Genomic DNA, 25,208 nt, shown 5'->3' on the forward strand with positions numbered 1-25,208 from the left:
TATTATACTCAGAAATAAGTAATTTATATTACTCAGTATTTGAGATATTCTTATTCATATCGAGACTCTCCCTTACTGACAGAAATGACAAATAGAGTTGTTAGTGAGTAACGTTAATAGCCAACTCTTCACTAGTCTTGAACTGGTCTTCGCTTTGATTTCTTGAACCAACCAATTCCTTCGCTTTGAATACTTGAATCCAGAAACAACCAGTCTCGCCTCACGCAGCAAACGTCCTTAATTTATCAATCAGGTCATTGTTGCATGTGTTAATGTACGAAAATTACAGTTGATATTAGTTTGGGAAGAAATTAAAATACATTACATAATTGGTACGTACGAGCAACCAAGCCCGGCAGCTCAAGAAGCTCTAGGAGCTGGCCATTACTCTGCGCACCAAGCATGTGCGTCCCTTGTGCGTTGTGACTTGAAAGTAGTCTACCCCAAAGCGTCTTCAAAGTAGTCTACCCTAAATGCATTACTGTACAATGTACATGCAGAGCACTGTGGTGCCTGGGCATATAGTTCGCCCAAAATGCGCTTGTACAAAAATATGTACAGAAGCTCTACACAAAGTTATCTTAACTTTCGCTGTACAACGAGTGAACTCGTGGGCAACCATATTGCTCTCAACAGACTATGTTTCGGGTTCGCGTTCATTATCCTCTGACTCCAAAGGTCATTCACCACAACGTATTATACATATAATGTCACATTGCAAACTATTTTAATGACAATGCATTGCGAGTGTGTTAAACCATCTCAACAACAATGGCACGTTATAAGGAAGTCGCCCGTTTAACTTTATGGTACCACTATCCTGTTAGAGATCGTTCGGTTCGCATAGTTGTGGTTACCTGCCTATCGTGTAGGATTTATCTTTAGTTTCCTAAGTTCCCGGTGCTGATGTAAATTGTCTGCAGCAAATTGTGTGTAACATTTGAAACTTGTTGTATAAATATTTATGTCGTCAATGTTCAGGTTTCTTCTTATGATACCAACGGGACGAACAAGTCGTGCGTCTGGTGGTAAGCGACACGCCTGTCCATAACAGTTACTCTACCCAGCTTTAAACCACAAAGATCTGAGGGGCACTGCCACTGCGCCCATCACCCTAAGACATAAGTGGACAAGTCCCATGAAAATCGGAACGCAGTAATGCGCAGAAATAGGTAAGGTTACTTCCCTGGCTGAACTCTTTCACAAGGAGCTCTACTATTATTTAAAAATGTTAAATTTAGCAAGATTTTGTCAGCCAATCGTCAGATTCTTTTACTCACTAACTTCCTTATCTGTATTTTTTGTCGCAATTGAATAAGACATACGATCTTACACAGCTTTTAAAAGTGGACATGGTCTACTAAAAGACGTAACGCTACCTTTATAGAATAACGTAGTATTTCAGAATACTACGACTTTGAACTAATCATACACCGAGAAGCTGAGTAAGCAAAACTTTATCGTGAGTAAAGCACCCATATTCCAACGTCAAAAAAATTTTTATGCGTATGAAGATGAGCGGTTTATTCACGGACGCGGTTCGGGGTCAACTTCAATTGGTCCTTGCCTTTAATCCTTGAATCGACGAGTCTAAGGTATATGCCACCATTATTTCAATATAAGTACACTTTGTGTCTCTTCACCGTTAATAAGCACGACAGCATCTGAAGATAACCCTTTGAATACCTGCGGTCGACCGCGTATACAGCTGACGTCTTTGTTATAAGGTTATAACATTGCATAACAACCTGCAGTGTTATTTGATAGCCTATTCTCAAGCTGCAGTTAATATGTACGCAAATGTAACAGAGTTTGAAAACAAAAACATCACTGTATTAACAACTTTGTGTGTAATTTTTTTTAATTTGATATTTTCATCCTTTTCAAGTGAAGTTTTTAACAGTTGATCATCAACAGTTAAAAATAGTTTTAGCATTTTGATTACACATCCTATTTAAGTTTATTAGTTGTAAATTTAATCATTTTAAAGTAGTTTATATGTGACAATCCCGTTTTCAAATAAGTCTAAGTAAGTTCATGTTAAATTAAAACATTATTGTGATATGATCAAGCACAGATTTTCATTACAGATAAATTCTGATAGACCCACTTCGTTTGCCATAATCACACCTTTTGGCAGAAGAGCTTACAACCGCACTGAAGCTGCAGTGTAGCACACAGGTAGATCTGTTGTCCATTTCCTGGATTATCTCTTTATATTTTTGTTTAAAAAACCATGTGTTACCGACTAAATTATCATCAATTAGGTACACTAGGTCACACATCAAGCAGACAATTTTGTAAGCAGCAAAAATTTAACGTCTTATAAACGATCCACGTTACTATATTCAACAGAGCTGAGACTAGGTTACCTACACAGAATTAAAATGTCATGATATAAGCTATTACGTCGTCAATCCAAATACCTTAAAATTGTGAACATAAATTATAAATCCACCGTAACAAAAGTTCGTAAAGGCGTATAACTTTAATAAAATCTTGTCAGAAGCAATCAAACAATAAAGCGGTACAACAGAATTGTGACGTACTGCAATACCCATAAAGGTTCCTTAGAACATTCTCCTGGAATAGCAATGAGGAAATGCGATTTACGATCTCCACTCAAAAACAATTTTAATGCCTTAAGATTTAATGTGTGAGTATGTGAGTGTGTGAGTGTGTGAGTGTGCGTGTGCGTGTGTGTGTGTGTGTGTGTGTGTGTGCGCGCGCGCGCGTGTGCGTGTGTATGTGTGGTGTGTAATCCAATACCAGTTACGAGTTATAATGCACTATCACCGACGATATACTACGGTCAATGCTAACATTACCTACTCCTTGATAGCAGAAACAGGTATATGGCAGTAAACTAAAATGACTATACCTTAGTTTCATACTATGTCAACAATTCTTTTAATTCCAGTCAAGTCATATCAAAGGAATTTTTCTTTGGGTGAGATTGATTTTTTATCAATAAAACACACATTTTATTGTCAATTTAAAATACCATCCTCTAAATATAGCTTGTAAATGAATTAGCATTAAATAAAATCGTATATTTAGTCTACTATTAAAGGAAAAGTTACTGAAACAAAAAAATAATAATAATTTTTGGTTTTATGGGTGATTCGAAAGATACATGTCAGGTTCGTAGCAAGTGTAAAAGAAATCTTTTACTTACTGATATTAAAATTACAAAGATAACACAAAATAGTAATTTAAGTATAATTAAAACATTATTTTTATAAAAAAAACCCAGTCTCAAAAGTTTGTGGAGTTATAAGGGCAATTTGGTAAATAAGTGACTTTAAGGGTAAATAAAAACATTTTTCAGAAAAAAGCGAAAATAAAAAAAGTAGAAATAAAAAGTTAAGTGTGGGTGACATATTTGTTGAAGATGGAGAATACGGAATGTCGAGCATTCCGTTTCTAATCTACAATCAGAACATCAAAATTTGCCTAATTATGATACGAACTAATGCCACAACCCCCGTACTCATTACATTTGGTCCCATTTGACTTTTTTATCTGATTCTTTACCGATTTGCATCAAACAAGGAAGTGATAGCTGAGGTTTGCTTTTCAATTTGACAAAAAATTTTTTTTTATAGATTGAAGATAAAAACTGATTACGAAGAAAAATAAGCCATAATTTAAAAACAAATTTTTTTTTCGTCTCTAAGTCACGGACTTATCGAATCACCCTCGAACGTCTATTTGCCAAGTTTTATTGAAATCGGTTAATGGAAAGTGGATGAAATCCAATAAACCGGTTTCATCCCCTAATTTGCTACCATTAGGTTATAAGGGGGTCCTTTCCAATCAAAATGAATCATTCAAATCGGTTCACAAACAAAAAAAATACAGTCGAATAGAGAATTTCCTTTTTTTGAAGACAGTAAATTAAATACCGTTGTGACTATAATGAGTAAATCACTAATTGTAAGAAAAATGATTATTACATCAAGTAGTGAGTGATCTTTCCACAATATTTGAGGTCTTCAACGAGAGAATCATAAAAATACTTGTACTAAACAAAATAAGTCGATTCATAACAAAACAAGCTGCTATGCAGCAATTTATGTGCTGTGGTCTCCACCTATCGTAAAGGGAAAAAAGCATGAAGTGTGTGCAAGAAAGTTTACTAAAACCTCATACATTGTTTTGTATCGTGATGACCTTAACAACGACCGGGTTATTGCTGTAAATAACTAGATTTTCCAATGCAATCAATAGTTTCTAACGGACTACATGCTTCTCATGCCCTAGTTTTGTTTTTGCATTGATGTTCACCCACGAACCTATGAAACTGTGCGATGTAAAGTCATAATTATAAATCGATTGCCGTATAGGAAAGTTTCAAGGACACATTAGGTGATATAAAGACTATAAGAAATGTATACCATGCAAACCAGGATCTACTCTCGTTCTTCGTTCTCCATCCTTCCGAAACAATAACTCTCAAACAAGTAATACTCGATCAAATCAAAAGAAGATGCCAAGTATGAAGCAACATTCGCATCATGCGTCTTTTGATGCGTCCAGGACCCTGATTCAGAACTCTTCGATATTGTAACCGAATCGTTGGATTGGACATCATTCTCGAATCGAAGGGCGCTGTCCGAGATATTCAGAACATTCGAGTTAAAACGTTTGATTCGAGACTACGGAGTTAGTCGGCGAATGTAGATTAAAAAAAAATGAAATCCTTTTATATACATTTTTAAGAGTTTAAAGGCCTAAAATATAGGAATGCAGTAGTCTTGCATTAGAATAAATTAATAAAATTGAACAAAATCCAGATTTCATTTAAAATAACAACAGATTTCCATATTACATTTTGGCTTTGCAAATAATAGGATCTTCAGTAACTTCCATTCAATAACAGTGTTCTGAACGTTTGTAGCCTTTGGCGATCAATCAGTTCGAGTAATCGTACGGGTGTGACGTCATTTCGGTTCGGTTTCGATTACGACAGTTTCACGTTCCATTCGGGTGCTGTGAATAAAAATGAAGTTAAATCGTACGATATCAAATCGAATCGGTCGACAATTGAGTTATAGTAAGGTTCTGAATCAACTCCCAGGTACGATAATGTGTTAGACAATCGTACCTGTTTTCCAAAACCAGGAAATTCCCTATACCAAAGTAGTACAGAATCACGGGGATTCTACACAGTTCGTTTACAAAATTAGTTCCATTGAGCATTGACTTTAGTAGCATTAGAGCTTCTTGTGAAAGAGTTCGTCCAGGCGAGCACTGCGACCGATTTCTTTCGCCAACCAGTAATGTGAGCAGCACAGTGTTCACGTGTTTAAGACTAATGGAATTCCAACAGGAAAAACCACAGGCATATGGGACTTGTCAACTTTGCGTCTCTGAGTGCTTCCTCAGGTCGTGCGACTTATATGTAGGTCTGAGTGGCACTGCAACTGTTACGGGCAGGCGTGTCACTTTTCACCAGGCGCACAACTTATTCGTCCGTTACTTGATATCATAAAAAACTCCGGGACCTCTAAATCTAGCGCCCAGAGACGCCGGGACTGTTAATTCTGTTGTAGCATTTTGAATATGAAAGTCTCCTAATCTGCATACATTTTAAAATGAATACAGGGACATATGTATGACAATAAACGTTGTACTCCATTTGTCAGCAAGCTCCAACACCGCGTCCATACTAAACGTGTCATGCTAAAGCGCTCATGATACACCATATGAAACTTGTTTAGAAGACTTATGCGTACTGGTAACCGTGGTCCAGCCCTAAATACATCTGTTGCATAATCCATTCAAGAGTCAGTCTTTGTGTAAATTTAAATAAGTGAAACAGGTAGTAAATAGAGCAGAACTGTATTACAATGGAATGTATGTCTTTATTTTGTGGACAATGTTGTTTGTGTTGCTACTACGACAAGAGACAGGTTAACGAACTGGAATTAATGTGCAATTAGAAGTGCATTATTGTGCTGTAGTTTTTACTGTTACAAAGAGATTTATAGGTTTCATCCAAGCATTTGTGATCTTTATTTATTGGAAATAAAAGTATTTTTTCGGATATAAATCAGAGTATCAAATCTTTAGAAGTCGTCCGGCGCCTTCAAATTAGACGTTTGTAGAAACGATGCAGTGGCGTGACAGTGACGTTGCAGCTGCGCGTCTCCCAATTTTAATACAATATTTAGAAACGCAGCTGCAGCCACGCACGTCACTTTTGTAGTCACAATAAGTGTACTAAGGGCACATTTACCGCCGGGTCATCTGCCAACCTTCAGCAGACTACCTCGCCTGCCGAAGTCGACGCAGTCGACTCGCCATATACACCGAGGCGTCTGCCCCCTCCGGCAGCCTACTACGCTTTGCCGAAGGCGACGCACTCAGTCACTTCGGTCGATTTCAGCCGCAAACTGCCGTCGTTAGACGACTCACTATTTACACCGGGTAGCTTGCCCCGGTCGTCTGACGAATTGGTGTAAATGTGCCGCAGTCGCGCCATTGCAGCGCTACTTACTACTAGCGTAGTCCGTAGTCCCTTCAGCCAGTCTTATATAAGGCTATTAACTACTATTAGCTATTGGACCTGCATTAAGGCCGGAACGTTAGATTGTTCGAAAGAAACAAATATTCGCGATTTAGATCCGATATATGGTTTGATTTGGAATGTGTAGCTGTCACGAAACCTAAGTGATATTAGTTATGTTTAATGGAAATGTTACAGGCATTTCTGGTGTGAAATCTGATCCATGGACTTTTGGTTAAATCAGAATGGATGTGAAAGGGGATTTTGAACGGATTTAGTAGGCGAGTTGTGTAAGAACGGATATGAACTGTTTGAAGAAAGTTACATGCGGGTAACAAAACGATCTGCCCGTATTTCCAACCGGTGATAACATTGATTGTAATAAAAAATTGCGTTTTCCACCAAATACTGAGTTTGTATCTTTTTAGTAGCCTGGCTGGTACCACACAAAGTATCTATTAATTTGTTTATGTAAATAATCTGCGTTAAATTAATATTACTTTTGTTATGTTTATGATTTTTTGTAAATATTTATATTTGTGGTTTACGTTTCATTGGAAGGTAAACTTTCATTACGTTTTTAATTTTTTTTTTCTATTTTGTTTCTTTTTTCTTGTGTGGCGTCGCCTGTAGTAGTCAGATAAATGAATTTTATTTCTTTTTTCTCACTACTTTGCACAATTCATATAATAAATATGAAATTGATTAACAACTCAAAATATAAATAAAATTAAGATACGATTACAATTGAAATTGGGAACATTTAAAAGATTTGGAGTATTCGCATTTTGAAAAATAGTTTACACTAGTTAATTTCTGGACTTACTTAGTCTTTCAGTTAAAGATCATTCATACTTTCTTAACAGGGCGTAAAAATCGTCTACCTTGTTCGAGCCAAACATGCCAGACTAAAATATAAATAAGACAGACACGATAATAAATGGAGAATGTTTGCTTTTGAAAGTTACCTACGATCTTATTCAAAAATGTTAGATGCGTCGTTTATTGAAGTGAGGGTCTATGTAAACAAGCAAATGATGAGATTAAGAACACATTTAAGAATATTGAGATAGTTATGAATAGGTGAAAGCTAATAACTGGATTATATAAATCTACCGAGCACACTTGAAAAGAAATTTTCCTCATATCTATATATGTAAACGTGTAGATAGAAAAAACATCACGTGTACAAGAAATGTGATCGTAAAATTTACCTATCAGTCTTTTACGATAGCCTACTTTTCTTGTTTCACAGCTCTCTGTTTTATCACTTAAGTGAAACTATCGATATATTGTGAATGCAATGTCCTCACCTAGGCGATTTCGTTTTTGTACGTGTACGTTGGACACTACTAAAGATACTACGTATTATTCTTAAGAAGACTGTCGAGTTTCTCATTGCTTTTATGTAATGGATGGAACTTAAGTGAAACTATCGATATATTGTAAACGCAACGTCCTCACCTAGGCGATTTCGTTTTTGTATGTGGAGGTTCGACACTACTAAAGATATTATAATCTGTTTCAATACATTTTGCAGTAAAAGTAAGCAAACCGGTTTGGTTAAAATTCTTAACATTTCCCTCCTTAAATGTAATAAGTAACACCTTCACGTATATTTTGAAGATTTCGACTTGATATCTCCTTCTTTTTCCAACAATTTGAATAACAACTTGAAATCGTATTTGAAAAATGTTAGTCTAAAAGTGAGATTATTTTTCAAATGTAGAAGTATGCATTGTCTATGGTTGCAAAGTGCTCTACGAAAAAAAAACGGTTCTTTCAAATATCAAGTTTTTGTAATCAAATATTTCAATCACAATCGAGAAAATATGTAGGTGTAAGGATTTGAAAGAGGATTTAAAATGAAGATTTCGGAAATTTTAAATTTATTTTTATAGGTCATATATGAAAAATCATCAGCAGTATAAGTATACCATGCACATAACAGTGTATGAAAATATCATCATTCATTTAATGAATAAATTAATTTGTAGTTGGCAGTGCCACTGGCCATCACTAAACTGTCTATGGTAGGGTCGTGACATGTTTATTTACTTTTTCTGTAAAATGGATTGTAACGAATCATACGTATTATTCTGAAAAATACTGTCTCTTATTGCTTTTATATAATGGATGCAAATGATTGAATTTTTCGGCGGATTTTTACTTTTTTCTTTTCATGACATCACATTTGTTTAGATTATAATATAATATTCTGTTTATGTATATATTTATGTATATGCATTTTATGTATGTGTGTATCTGCCATATGTATATGATATTATTATTATTTATAATTGATATTCACATTTAATTTGATCTTACAGATTTAACTAACTGATTTAACAGCAGTCAGTAAACTTAAGAGGAATTTATGTCTCTCTCTCTCTCTACATATCTCTATCTATATCTCTCTACATCTATATATCTCTATATCTATATCTCTTGCTTACTCATCTCTCTGTGTCAAGATGTCAATGCTAATGGCGACTATTTCAAACGAAAAACGCATACTGTAACGGGTCTCAAGTCAGAGCGTCATAAAGAAACATAAAAGAAAGTTAAACCATCGCATGAAAAATATATTGTTTATTTATGCAAAATTCTGCATGAATATAAATAACTATGTGGAACACGATAACTGGTATGTGTACATATATTAGATGTATGAATAATATGAATACATAAAAGCATATTTATTGTCCCCTTTGCTACGAATAGACGTAGCTTACTATTTTTGAAATAAAATTGTTTTGTAAATTCCATTTCTGTGTTTTATTTATTTATTTTATTATTTGCCAGTTGTCACATGAATTACAATTCAAAAAATATATATATCTCAGGAGCCAACTGTCCTTTCAATTATTCAAAGGTTAGCTGGAAGAAATCGCTTTATAGGATAAGCTCGCCTTTGTACAATAACGTTCTATTTCTTTGTTAAAAAAATTGCAAGGTAAGCTCGCCTTTGTACAATAACGTTAGAACGTTACAAAGAAATAGATTTCTTTGTCAAAAAATTTGCAATTTGTTTTCTTGTACAATAGTGTTTACATAATATACAAATAAAGTAAAACAAATTTTAATCGTGTTGTTCAAATAAATCTGCGCCTGCGTGTGTGGAGGGTGTGCTTGTGTGGGGTGTGTTTGTGTTAAGGTATGCAATGAAATTTGAAAATTTGTATGTGTGATTATGAAATTTTGTATGTGTGGTAAATAAATAAATGATAAATATTATATCATAGATAATTTTATTAGCAGTAGAGCTCCTGGTGAAAGAGTTCGTTCAGGGAAGTATTTTGCTACCTTACATATTTCTGTCACAATGACCATACATAATACAAAACAATGTGTATCAGGATAGTAGCAATTGGAATGGTTTTTACCCTACCCTGATGGAAATAAGGCAATAAAAGATTTATATTATACAATACATCAATAATTTCTAGCCAAATTATTATTTGTGACATCTGTAAATCATGTTGCCTTTTTTAAGTAATAGAGAGTGAATGCGATGATTTTTAGTTCGTCAAATTTGTTACGGATAAGAATTGAGCTCATGAGTTGGTGTGGACGTGTGAGTAAAATGAGAAATCACATTCTATTTCATTCATCTGAAGCACGTAACACCTGATAGTCAATATATCTTCAAATGAATTTAAAAAATGAGTATCAGGAGCTTTCTTTCAGTCGACCACAGAGATAGAGTTGCGTACTATATTCCTTTGTTATTACTAATTATAGATACGGTATTTGTCTCACTTTTTAAAATTTAATCTTTTCACTTTGAACCAGTTTATTTTACAAATCAACTTTTAATTATCACAGTTAACCGATACTTAAAGGGCGCAGTGCCATCTATGTTAAGAACAGGTTTACTCAGAAGTTTACTGAACTTTACTGGTGTTGATACTATGGGAGAAATGTTGGCCTATTTCTTAAGGTGCTAACGTGTCACGTCCAGTTGGAGTATCCACGTAATATGAGATGATCTGTGACTGGTTGTGAAGAGCGTCCCGTCCGGAAGTACGACATGCCTATTTAGAAATGATTTAGAACTGGAGTGCCTGAGGGATCTAATCTTGGCCCATCACTTTTTAACTTATTATGAATTAGACGTAGTGTTTTTAATATTTTTAGATAGCTATCTTAAGCAGACAATTCAAATGTATTTTATAACTTAAGACCAAGTCTAATTGTCCAGTGAATTAGAACCATTGCGTCAAATCAGGACGGAAATATTTAAAAATGTTTTTGTTCTTATAGTTAACTAACGACTAGTTTACACGAATAAATACCTTGATTATAGATGCACTGTCTTTGAACTTTTCAAAGTCATCAAGCAATTTATTCCTACTAACTTGTGTAATCCGGTAATGACAAAACAACATGACGTTTCGTCTGGGGCGGATACACAATTTTGCACACTATTGTTTTGCGGTGATAAAGGGTACTTGTAACATGATTCCCAATGGCTTCTTTCAAGAAATCGGTCAAGAGCAACTAAGGTACAAAAACAAAAAGAAAAGTGATTCCGTTTCTTTTGTAATTAGATGTTTTGCTGTTTTGCCCACACCACCAACTGGAACGGCCCCCTCATAGTTAGGGATATTATCTTTATTACAATAAATACATAATATTTTTGGAATATACGGAGACGTACACACAGGTCAGTTGTTGGCGCTGTATTATTTCAGCTTTGTAATTTGTGATTTCATCGCAAACGAGAGTTGATATTTAAAAGTGATATAATGCCCATTTGCCTGATGAGTTGCCAGGGATGGATGGCCCTTTATTTAGTCTCCATTTCTGGTTATATACTCGACGGGAATAGCCAACTAAAGAGCGAAGTACCTTGGAGTGCTTAGTTCGCTACACGAAATCTTCAGCAAATCCAAGAGGATGCTAATGATTCTTAAAGGTTCAGTTGATACGAATAGGACCCTGCTTTCATCACACGCAAAACAGGCGCCTAGATGTCGAGTTGCGGACACCAGCCTGTTATACAATACCATAGTAGTACGTATTCAATGGAAAGTGTCTTTATAATACAACATTCGCTACGCACTTCCTACATCGGCTTTTCTTCTTCAAATATTCATCCTTCGTCATAGTAATACTTTCATTCAGCTTTTTAATATGTTCGTTTACTGTTTTTTATTATTATCTAGTGGTTAATACCTGTCCGGTACCTTAGCTCTTTTGAAAGAACATCTTATGTTGGGCGTAGTGTAGAGTTGTATTCCCACGGTGACTGACAATTTTATATACGTCGTAGACATTTCTTGTTTGTGTTGTCGTTTTAATACGAGCAAGAACTCGAGATCTCAAATTGTGATGCAGTAGAAGGATGTATTTATATTTACTCACTGCATTTAAATGGTCACGTTTACAGGATGTGGTTAATTTTGGAGACATATTTGAATGACAGTTTGTAAAATAACAGTACCAAAGTGTAATTGAAAATATCGAAACTCGCGTACGCTGAAAATAATGTCATCATCATCAACCCATTTGGTATGTCCCATTGCTGGGCATGGGTCTCCTACGAGGGTTGTCAACCTCTTTCGACGTGCAGGTTTCATCACAACATTTTCCTTTATCGAAAAGCTCAAGGTAAATTTCAAATTAAATTTCCCATATAAGTTCAGAGATGAGGGCTAGGATTCGAATCCACGGTCATTAAGCTAGGCATCAAACCATTAGGCTAGTACTACGTAATATGAACAATTCTACCGCCATTTTTAATTTGTAATAATAATTATAGCTATATATAAGGCTCTTTGTACATCCAAAAGCAATTTTAAGTGTTTCAGACCCAAACAATATTATTCCTGTGATCACGTAAAAGCCTAGTGTAAATTATAATGAACATATCGCATTCAAATTTAGCGCTATTATATACGACCATACGGTATATAGAAAAATAAGCTTTTCATATAAAACTGAGATATGTCCTCAATTTGCTTGCTTGATTGGGCCTGAAGCATGTAATTATATTTAGTACATTTAAATGTAGATTGGACGTTTACTGATTTTCTCATTACAGTTGGCAGAGTCTTAGGAGGTTAAATATTGAAGAATTTTTAAAATAGATCCCTTTACTTCCAAACCCCTTTACTATGTCGGTGTGAACAAAAACATTTAAAAGAAATTGTCATTACGTCCATCTTTTGAAAAAGTTGAACACGTGTTGAACAAACATTCGATATTAAAGTGATATGAGTACCACCCGCGTAGAAAGACATCACAGCTGCAATCTGAGGTTTGTAGGCGCACTTGTGAAGTTTAAGGGCGAGCTTATTTTTAGAATTACGAGTATAAGCTTGTGATGACGTCAGACTCGTTTGAGGTTATTGTTTTTATTATGATGGCATTCACTTCTTTTCTTTACATTGTTTGAGACCTTTTCATTTGTAACATAAAGTTTTCTTTATATAGTGTGTTTTTTTAACTGCGACAGTGTGGAGAAATCCGAAACTGTAGAAGAATTGTCGTTAAAAATGAATAAAATTGATTACTTTTTTTAGTGCTGATCGTCTCGGTTTCATGTAAGGATCATTTCATTGTTTCGGAAGAAAAAACAATGACAGTAGAAGTTGGTAAAATTTAATATTTTTCTTGCAAAATTAATAAAATTGACTAATTTTTTTAAATGCTGATACATTTCTTTCACAAAAAACGACTTAAAGGTTTCTAAGACAATTTCGGATTTCCCCCATACTGTTCCAATAAAAAAAACACACTGTATAGTAGACTACTACAAGAGCGGAAGTTTTTGAAATAGTTATTCATTTATTTACCGCATAATGGCGAAGGTAGCCCAGTCAGAAAACGGTTGCTTCTCAATTCACAGGTTGCGGTTTCGAATCGCTGTGACCAGATATATGACTTTAATTTGTAAATGACACAGATTTCTTAATTTCGTTGTTTAGTTTTTGATTGGACTGCGTGATAGTACAGCGCACAATTTCTTGGAAGAGTGTAAATACATAAAAAACTTTGTAACACAAGGCGGATCACATTGATTCAAAATACGTTCTCGTAATGCCTTTATAGCCAGTTTATCACAATAAAATTGAAATACTGTGTCATAAAGTGTAAAATTTTGTTTTAAAGCTGATGTATGAAACAAAATTTTCCAACTATGTTATTCATAAAGCTATGTTATTTCATTATTGAAAGCTTTGTAATAAACTTGGTAAAACTAATCAATGCATGAATACACAGAAGGTAGTATAAATGCACAAGTTAATTACCAATGCTGTGCCGTAGCATAGATCGTAAATAATCCAGGACAGGTATTAAGATCGGTTTGTGTATGGCTCTGTTAACCATTTGAAAATAACAAAAAGATAATACACGAACTTATTGAGGAAAGAAAGGAATTACTGCGGTATTGACGAGCTCCGTCGTTCAGTGGTTTGTACAACGGTTTTCATATAGTCGCCATGTCTGAGGACCCGGGCTCGACCTCCGGTCGGGTCAGTGTAGAAATGCCAACTTTTCTATATTGTCTAGGGTCTGGGTGTTTGTGGTACCGTCGTTTTTTCTGATTTCCATAACACAAGTGCTTCAGTTACTTACTTTGGAACAGAACAACGTATGTGATGTTGTCTAATATTATTTAATATTTATTGACTACCTGCCAATGGTAAGTGAAATATCTACATATTATGGTAATCTCAAATTCAATAAGCTTTATTACATATTATGTATTTATTGAGATTTTTTATTAAATAACTCCTCTACTTCAATAAGAAGATTGAACACACAAAAAAAAATTTTTTTCGTCGACCCAGTGGGACTTGAACCCACGACCATGCTGCGCCGTAGCATTGCGCAAGCCATCTGTGCCACGGGTCCAGTCCAAAACTAGACCCGTGTACCTGCGGTGCAGCATGGTTTTGCAGCATTGGAAAAAAATATCTGTGTGTTCGATCTTTTTATTTCATATGTAAGCAAATTACACATTGATTAAACCTCGACTACTAGTTCGTGAGACAGATTCCCCTGACAAGAATGAGTAATAAGTTTTGAAATTGAATTTAAAACATGACGTAAATATTTTAAAACAGTCGTGAAAAACTAAAAAATTCACCCCTGATAAATTTTTCGAAATGACGCTTTCGCCCTTTCTACAAAACATCGACGTTATTAGTCAATCAATGATATTTAGCCCTATCGATAATGTTACTAGTTTTCAAGGTGTTGATAGTAGTATACTATCGATAGCTTGATTTACAACACTAAGAATGAACAAAGATATATAAAAAGGAAATAATATAGAAGTATTTCATAAACAAATATGATCAAAGGATACATTTCCTTATCGACTCCACTTGACACTATTCATGGTTAATTTTAACTGTAGCATATCGTGTTTTAAAAACGTTGACTCTGTTTCCGGTTCTCGATTCAGTTTTTGTTTGTTTTTTATTTTACTGAATAAATGCTTTTTTAACTTGTTGATCTTGATAAAAATAGCCGGTTCTTTTGGAATGTAGCAACAGGCTTAACTCTCTATTATAGACAGGGGATAATCCTGGTTCAATGTTTGGTGCGCTGCCGCTGTCTGATAGTGGAATAATGTTGTAAAACGTTATTACTGAAGCTCCTAAGTAGTGTGCAGAAGCCACGTCTCCTTTTACACTTTAAATTCAACTTCTTACTATAGGTAATAGTGGGAACTTCTGCTCTCGAACTTGTTAACCTAAAGTATCGTGAAATTGCCAAATTTACAGAAGAGCGTTTTAAAGTTCTCTGTTTTATTCGGCAAAGATCGCTACTCAAATAGAGTGATCATCTAATAGATCATCTAACCGATCTCTAGGATTTTATAATACTCTATGTGAGTAATAACGTGCTTTGTCGAATAAAACTGTGAAATGCTAACATCACCTGTTGTGCTTATTGAAGTGAATTCAGAACTTTAAAAGGCTCCTCTGTAAACTTGGCAATTTCGACATACGATACTTTAGGTAGGAGGGGTCGATGTATATCTCGTACAAACCGTCCAATTAGGCAGAGCCAACTTCGAGGAAGAGACCAATCGTCGAATTCGATTCGGTTTGTCTGCAATATCACAGTCTTTGAAGACAATAGTCTTCGAGCAGTGCGTGTTGCCAGCGATGATCTACGGCTCTGAGACGTGGTCACTTACTATGGGCGTCATGAAAAAGCTCGAAGTCACTCAACGAGCTATGGACATCCGTAGAAGAACGAAAGTCACCGAGCAGGGCACGTGTCTCGTAGAACTGACAGTCGTTGGGGCAGAAAGCATTTCGAATGGAGACCACGAACCGGAAGGCGTTCAGTGGAACGGCTCTCTACTAGATGGATGGCTGACCTGGTAAGGGCGGGTAACCGATGGTTGCACGTCACGTCCAACCGGCTAGCCTGGCAATCTTTGGGTGAGACCTATGTTCAGCAGTGGATGTCCTCCGGCTGATATGATGATGACTATATTTATTGCTACTATATTATAGTGTAGTGGCATGCCTCCTTCTGAAAGAGTACGTCCAGGGAACTACTGTCATAGAAGTACAGTATTACTGCGTTCCGGTTTTAAAGGGTAAGGGAGCTGGTGAAATTAAAGGCACATGGTATTTCTCAACTTATGTCTCAGGCTGGTCGCAGTGGCAGTGATCCTCCGACCTTTGTAATTTAAAGCTCTGAGTGGCACTGCAACTGCTATGGACAGGCGTGTCGTTTACCATCAGGCGCATGACTTGTTCGTCCCTCATATAATATTATAAAAAAAAGGTCAATAGCAGTTTGGCAATTTTGGTGACCCAACGGTTTGTTGCTAGGCTCTGAATGAGTAGGCCACCGGATTCGATTCCCGAAATAAATTTTTCTTGATCTTTGTGTTCTGGGCAGAGTCCTAGAATAGATTCTCTTGCTCCGATACTCGTAGTACAGAGTCTTATCTGGAGATACATTACATTACCCAATGTTAGAGAGACGGTTACAAACATTGTAGTTAGAAATGAAAAATTGAATCTTGTGGATACAGTTGTATTTCTAGGTATAACGTTAGATGCTAAATTGCAATGGGGTCCCCATATAAGTAAGTTATCAAAACGGCTCGGCTCTGCAGTGTACGCGATTAAAAAAATAAGGAAACTTTCAGACGTCGAAACCGCTAGATTGGTTTACTTCAGTTACTTTCACAGTCTATTGACATACGGCATTTTGCTTTGGGGTAATGCCGCCGATATCAATAGAATCTTTGTCCTGCAGAAACGTGCAGTTAGGGCAATTTACAATCTGGGCCCCAAAGTATCTTTGAGAGATAAGTTTAAGGAAATTAACATTCTTACACTAGCCTCACAGTACATTTATGAAAATGTAATTTATGTTAAAAGGAATAGTAATTTATTTATGAAAAATAGTGACAGACATAACATTAATACGAGGAATAGAAATAAACTAGCTTTTCTTGATAGTCGTCTTCACAAAGTCAAAAAATCATTTAAGGGGCAATGTATACGCTTCTATAACAAGATTCCGGTTGATATACAAAATTTGCCTTTCACGAGGTTTAAAACTATAGTGAAACAAAAACTTTATACTAAAGGTTATTATACAACTTCTGCGTACTTGGATGACAAAAATCCGTGGTAGTAACCCGTTTAGCTCATGGAGGTAGTCTCGATCTCTGATGTTTCAAATAAAAAGAAAAAAATATTGTAAATGCTATTTACAAAGAGCAACCCCTAGAGTTTCTTGCTCATTCTTCTCAGGGGAATCTGCCTTACGAATGAGCGGTAGAGTTTAACCATTGTGACGATTTCAAGTGTAATAATGCTTACCTATGAAATAAAGATTATTTTGAGTTTGAGTTTGAGTTTGACCTGGGCACTGGTATGGTTTGACAAGCATTATTGTTATTATGAAACCAAATGGTAGAATTAGAATACAGTGTTGCCCATAATACAAAAATACAACCCGCAAAGTTCTATCCATCCTTAGTGTTGCCAATAATGGTAATACAACATAATACGGAAGGTGTGTTAATAAATGCTAATAACATTTTAATAATACCTTTGCATGTAATTAATGTTACATTATGTAGATTGCGCGTGTGCCAGTGTCGGAGAAAAATGAAAGTGATAATGATTACATCTTTGTCATAGCTCGTTGTGAGTATTTGTTAGTAACGATGCACTTTCTTTTGCTTACATGCGTTTCTGAGTATTATTAGAATAATATCTCGAAAATAATTTGATTTTTGTGTGTACATCAATATTATGGGAGATGGTTGCTAGAGGTGTCAGTGATGTCGAATTAAAGACGCCTGTACTAAGAGTACCGAAGCAACGAAATTTAGTATAAATTTTAATAGCAGTAGAGTTCTTGTAAAAGAGTTCGTCCAGGGAAGTAATGCCACTGGAAGCAGTAATGCTCACATTCTGCGTTCCAGTTTTGAAGGGTAAGGGTGTTGGTGAAATTACAGGCACATGGGACTTGTCAATTTATGTATGTCTCAGGGTGACGGGCGCAGTGAGAGTGCCCCTCAGATCTTTGCGACTTCAGACGCTGAAAAGCGTCGATGACATTGAGCGATCGATGTTTTAAGCCACACCTACTATATTACAATTATGAAATGAATTATACGACATAGGTCCATCCAACAACGCGTCTCAGCTATCACTGCCGACCTTCGTATGAGTAAAAGAGAAAAAACTACCAACAGTTTGCGGGCGTCTCAAAAAGGGTTTATTTCCAAAATTAGATTCAAAACGGAAAAAATAAATCAACCACGGCTGTCATTATTGGATAATACTTTATTCTTCAAAATTTTATCAATTTTACTTGGTACATTACGGATATATTTGCGTTGAAAGCGTAGAGTAAGAGGAAAGTTTGAATTTTTTTAATCTAGAAAATATTGTAAAATCGTGTTTTGGAAACAACAAATGTTATGAAGAATAATACACATTTTTTTGACTGCCACAAGTTGAACAGATCTTGCTAAAAATGCTTTAAAGTGAAGCGTAATTGACGGTATTCAGCGTCTTGAGTGGTCTTGCAACTTCTATGGACAGGCGTGTCGCTTACCACCAGGCGCACGACTTGTTATCATAACACTTGGTATCATAAAAAACACAATCTGTGACAAAGCCCAAAATACAAAGACCAATTATGAAAAGTTTATTTCCTTTCGGGGTTGAAATCGAAGCCTGCAATATTGCAAAACACTGAGTCGCCGAGGTCATCAAATCACTATAGAACATTTCGATAACTTTTTAGAATAGTGGCCTATCTCACAAGCACCTAATTCATTAGGAACATGGTTTACAAAAACTGAGACGTGTCTGCCGCGCAAAATGGACATAAGGTAAACGTTCCAGTGGTTAACGCTTTTACACGGAAAATCGCGTGTTATATCAAAAAAACACTTAATTAATAGTTATATTGATTACCTACGTATGTAAACATATGAAACGGATTGTCATTTATCTTCTAGGAATCATAAAATTTAAAATAATCGTAGCATAATTTAAATATTACAATTTTCCACAACCTCTAAAATTGTACCAGTGTACGATAGACAAAATCTCGTAATGTAATGTAAATGTGTGTGTTGACGATGGCAAAGTGAGATCAATGTACCAGTTAAGTACTATGTACATAGACCATCTCAACGTTTTCATGCGATTATTTCAACCAATGAACAGCTTGGTTGTGCCATTCATAATAAAATTTAGAATTTTCTGAACAATCTCAGTAATAAATAAAGAAAAGGAACTATTTTGGATTGGGCCACTACTCTTGAAAAGCAGCGATTTATAGTAGGTAGAATGAAGTTGAATAGAGACGTAATAGAGATTATAACGTTTTGCAACATTATTCCCCTATCAGCAAGGGCATCAAACGTTGAACAAGCATTATCCTCCATCTACAATAGATAGTCTTAGTATAAAGAAGGCTTATATTTTAACAATCTTCCTCTAACGCTGTTGGGTTGTAAACACATATAGTGGAATTCTGTTACAATTTATTATACAGATAAGGGAGTCGCCACACCTATCTACAGGGAATCGCATTAAGCGGATCTGAAAAAGCTTTATGTACGAGTGCGAAAAAGACGAGCGTTTCACGTTGACGGTCAGAGCGGAAGTAAAACAACGTCTTTTTCGTTTTTACTGCATTAAAACTTTTTCTGACCGGCTCAAGCGTAATCTCTTGTTAAGTATGGTGGACTCTGGAGCCTTAATTGAAAAGTCCCATGTGCCAACCAGCTACACCAATTACTTGGTAGAATTTTTGAACTGCAGAAACGTGCGGTTAGGGCAATTTACAATTTGGGCCCCAGAGTGTCTTTAAGCGATAAGTTTAAAGAGATTAACATTCTTACACTTCACAGTACATTTATGAAAATTTTATTAGTGTTAAGAAAAATATTAATTTTTTTATGAAAAATAGTGATAGATATAACATTAATATGAGGAATAAAAATAAACTAGCTCTTCTCGACAAGACGTCTTCATAAAGTCTCAAATTCATTTAAGAGGCAATGTATACGCTTCTATAATAAGATTCCCATTGATATTCAAATATGCCATTTGCGAGGTTTAAAACCATACTGAAGTAAAAATTTTATACTAAAGGTACACAACACCTGCGTACTTGGATGACAAAAATCCGTGGTAGTGACCCGTTTAGCTCTTTCGGGTATTCTCAATCTAAGATGTTTAATTTAAATATTGTAATGATAAATGTACTCAAATGTGTATTCACAAAGAGCAACCCCTAGAGTTTCTTGCTCATTCTTCTCAAAGGGAATCAGCCTTACGAATGAGCAGTAGAATTTAATCAGTACGACGATTTCAAGTGTAATTTGCTTTGACTTTGACTCTGGTCTAAAGGGAATTGAACTCACTCCGGGGCAATACCACAACACTTCGTCTGCTTAGTGTGCCGCTTCTCACCGATGGCGACCATCATGACTATTCTCATTTTTGAGGCTGCTGTACGAAAGAGGGAACGTGTGCTAAGGTGAAATCAGTCTCTCAGACTCTTCGATCACAAAATATTCTTTCTCCCACGACTACGCTTTCCATGGATTTTCTCTTGCATTATTAGTTGAAGAATCTTTCCTTTACAGTTCTATTTCAAACTTTTTTTCCATTCGACGAAGAACCTCAACATTGGTGAGCTTTTGTACTCACGATATGGTCATAGTACAGTACAGCTACATCTCAAAGGACTACAGTTTTGAGCTGGAGTCAAAGTCCAACACTCCTTACCAAAAAGCAAGATACTGAAGACATAACACCGCACCAAACGCATGTGGAGTTTAAGGTTGAACCTTCTACAACACAAAACCTGATTCGATAATTCATAGTTTTATAAACGGTGAAAAAAATAAAATAATGGTTTATTGTTATTGTGTTCAGAAGTTTCGAATTAATTAAAAATAACCTGTAATCTCGCTCCATAAAAATCTATACTACAGTCGTAAAAGCTCATATCGACTACGTCTAGAGACGGATAAATAAGTTTAACTCACATCTACAGTTACCCAATCAGTGGATAGAATGGTGTTCGCATTGTTCGCTTTCCACAATAGCACAAATTTACGTCAAATCTTCCTGGATGGTGAAATCAAACAAATTATACAAATTCAAGGACGTCAATTAATTAGGTTATTTCTACATTTAAAAAATATCAAGGAAAATACACAATTTTTTAATTACCTACATAATCTTGTCATTGATGCAATGAGAGTATGTAAAGAAGATATCATAAGTTCGTGTTGTTTGCACAAGAATTTTAAAATTTCTTATGTGAACTCTTTAAAAGATCAGTTCACAAGCGAGAACAAATTATCCTTGAGTATTCTTAACAACAATATTATTCTAAGATCATTGACCTGTGAATGGTTATAGAAGCAGGAAGCACTATTGTAGCTTGAGTCCGGCGTTTGATAACCTGCGACATGCGCTGCGTTGCGACATCTGTGATTGACATATTGTGTGGCCACTGCTGTGTGCGTTGTAAGACTAAAGGCTCCTTATATATATTATATTATAATATGTACTCGTGAAACTATTCCATATAGAAGTAAATTCATGTAGTTAATATAGCAGATAAACAGGGTGTTTTAGATTCATAAGGTGAAGAATGGTTTTTTATGAATACTATTTCGAACTATCACCATCAACACATTTACAAGTCCCACTGCTGGGCACGGGTCTTCTCTCAGGCGAAAGTTCTATGTCCGCCACGCCCATGCGAGTTAACACTTCACATCATTTCCGAAGGTAGCGATCCTTCATCACAATGTTTTCCTTCATCGAAATGCTCAAGGTAAATTTCGCACGTAAGTTCCGAGAAATTCAGTGGTGCGAGGCGGGATCCGAAATCACACCGCTGTCAAACCATTGGTCTGCCACGGTTTTCCCAATTAAATTACTAAATTAGTGTTAATAAACAAAAAACTGTCGAAGTATCGAATTATAAATAAAGAAACTTACCTGCGCCTGTTTAAGCCGATGCTCAGTGCGGTGGACTGCAAGCAACGGTGTGACGCGCACCAAGAGCCTCCACCATGGCCAGTCACGAACCGTGAGGAAGGCTCTGACATTTCTCTGTATGCACCGAGCCGCAGTGTGCTGCGTGCGGAGTCTTTGGGCTCTTCGGCGGGCGAGAAGGCCACGAGCTCTGGCTTGGAGTCTGACGAGGACTCTGGCGAGGGCAGCGTCGCGACGGGCGTCCAGGCCGCCAACGACGCCACCTTTGAACATAATCTGAAACAATTGAGAGAGGTTTGCGTTATAAAGTTGTTTTTTGAATCATAATAATTTGGTTATAATTGATAATAAAACTATGCTAGCTAAGGATAAAAGTCTGCCTTCATAAGGGTTAATAACACTCTCTAGAGCAATATGAAACTGTAAATACTTAAAGGTATCAAAATCTAACCACAATTTTTTATCAAATTTGAAATTTATGACAAAAGTACATCATCAGCCCTAATATTAGAATTATTTGTAGGTTTGGTGAATTGAAACTAAAATTGTTTGAAAAACCAAAACATTATCGGTGTCCTTACGAACTAGGACAAAATTTTAATCTTAGCTACGTATATACGGCATCGTTTACAACTGTCGCAAGGCAGCCAATACACACCATCAGCGTGGAAAATACTAAACAAACTCCTAATCTAGAAATCCTTTTAATAACGGATACATTTTACCAAAGATAAGCTATCGAACCACAAGTCACGCTAGAAAGCACACAACGCAGCAATATCAACAGCTTCACACAAAACTTCAAACTGATAGTTGCTGTCGAATGGGTCATTGATAAATAAGGTTACATATTAATGTATTGTGAACAATTTCAATTTAATTTCTATTTTCTATTCGTAGAACTGAAGCAGTGGATCTAATTACGAAAGTACAGCATAACATGAGAGTAACATTTTTTTTTTGTTGCAAATCGTACGTATTATTACTATTGGTGAGTCACAAAGACGCTAGGTTTGTTTATGATATTAAGTGACGGGATGAAGTCTTGTGTATGGTGGTCAAAGCAGCTTTTAAATCACAAAGATCTGAGGGGCACTAGCACTGCACCCATGACCCTGAGCCGTAAGTTGACAAGTCCCATACGCCTGTAATTTTACCAGTAATTATATTCTTTAAAACCGGAACATAGTAATGCTAACATAACTGCTTGACGGCAGAAATAAGTAAGGTGGCAGTAATTCTCTGTAGGAACTCTTTCACAAGGAACTCTACTGTTACAAAACGTTTAGTTTGGAATGAGGAGAGATTAGAAGGGGCAACGAGTTAGTAGAATACTTGACTCTTATTTTAGTGATCCACCCAATGCTCTAACGAAATGATGCAAGTAAGTCAATGATCACTGGCTGTAACGGTGAAGAAAAATATCGTGATGTGAAACTTTCAGACTGGAGACGGTTCACAAAACTCTTCGAAGATGTGTGAAGCTCTCAACTCGCAAGAGGCCAAAGTTTTAGACTATGACATAAACTTTCTCCTTATAGAAGACCTGTGTTACGTCGTAGAACTTATATAGGTTGATGATGATGTATAAGAGATTATAAAAATATCAAGTTTCACTTAACATTTATTCTTATTACCTTTCACTTCGTTTAAGCAACATAGTAGCTTTAGCAGGATAATAAAAAGACCATAAACAACTCTCAAGTTTTAATTAATAGAGAACAGCGTTTGCCACCTTTTAAAACCGTTTTACTAATTTTCCTGCGTTTTTGACACGTTGTGAAAATCAGTTGTTTAAAAGAAGTAGATGTTAACTATACTAACCACAAGAGCAGGATATCCTTAAAAAGATCAGAGATTAAAAATACCAAGATCAAACAAACGTGTACAAAAATACTGGCGCAAGTCGACCAAGGAAAAAATATATACCAGGAACGTGTAGTAAGTGGTGATCCAGTCTCTGCTGGGGAAGGTAGGAATGAAAGACGGGGTGCTGGTACGTGTATAAGTAAAAAATAAATGTCAAACATTATTGTATACCGTAGAACCAAATACAATGATTACAAACTTATAACACAGAAAAGAACTTAAGAAAGTAAAAAGAACTATATAAATAAACACAGAACTAAATAGTCTTCTTGCCAAATGTTTTGTGGTGAAAATCTCAGCTAGAGCAACGGCCGCGATCAGATCGTCACGCTAATTTTCACTGGGCCTTATAGATACAGCATGTGCGGCTGTACATACATTTGAGTTCTAAATCATTTCACATTTCGCTTACAAGGTGCTTAATGAATTTAAAGAATACATTTGAAAAGGAAAGCTAAAGGCAATAAAGTAACAGTAACAATCAAAAGAACTTCAAATAGAGTTGCAACTCGCGCATTACGAGTACATATAGTATTAAAAGAAAGTGAATCTGTTTCGCAACGGTTGGTGGGCGAATACCAAACACTTTCCGTTTTATAAATCGACAATTTCCAATAGCAAGTGTAGTAATGGTGGTCATACAGTGAATCAGCAAGTTTGGACGAGCAATTGATATATTATATGTACGTTCAACAAACTGAAATATAGGAAATAATCCATGTGTTCTAAGTCCATCTTAATCAAAATGCCATGATATTTGTCAACTTGTCATCAAGGATTTGTTGCCAAATTGAAAAACAGGACTTATACCCCGCCCAGACTCCACCTTAATTGACAGGAATATAAAAATAGCCGAATGTTTGCCACCAAGGATTTCTTTCGTCACTATCGATAAATAAAGAGATCAAAGCAAAACCTGTTCAGATGTTTTGAAAACATTGAAATTGCTGAGTCTTTACTTTTTAAGTACACATGTCCAATAGCGACATTTTATTCCATATTTATTGTGATTTAATTAAAGCCAGTTTAAAATGTATTTTAATCTAATGGAATACGATAGTGTTCTACTTTACTCCTACACTATAATTAAAAAATGAATTGGTAATTTCAAGCAACGAGACTTCTTTGGATGTAAGTTTCAAAAAACGCTTTTCACTAGCACTTATAGATGTATTGTCAGCATAACAAAAGTCACTAGCGCCTGGATTGGGACGTTTATGAATAGTATGAATTAGGCAGCTTAGTTTTTCATCAGGTCCAACTTAACTCAAAATTATAACCAATTGATTGAAATTATACAGAAACTAGGTCTATTCAATAACAACATGGCCTTCTTCCAA

At 35.7% G+C, this 25,208-nt stretch overlaps 1 protein-coding gene across 3 annotated transcripts in view; it reads right to left on the reverse strand.

Moving 5' to 3' along the window:
- The window catches only part of LOC113240658 (unconventional myosin-XVIIIa), a 391,151-nt gene that overhangs the window by 56,965 nt on the left and 308,978 nt on the right, over positions 1-25,208 (reverse strand). For all 3 annotated transcript variants that reach the window (XM_026478017.1, XM_026478018.1, XM_026478019.1), the window contains one exon: positions 22,003-22,275. In XM_026478017.1, the coding sequence (XP_026333802.1) occupies positions 22,003-22,275 (273 nt within the window). The remainder of the gene's footprint in view (positions 1-22,002; positions 22,276-25,208) is intronic.

This window comes from Hyposmocoma kahamanoa, unplaced genomic scaffold (genome assembly GCF_003589595.1).
Source record: "Hyposmocoma kahamanoa isolate Upper Pololo Valley unplaced genomic scaffold, ASM358959v1 160, whole genome shotgun sequence".
NCBI classification, from domain to species: Eukaryota; Metazoa; Arthropoda; class Insecta; order Lepidoptera; family Cosmopterigidae; genus Hyposmocoma; species Hyposmocoma kahamanoa.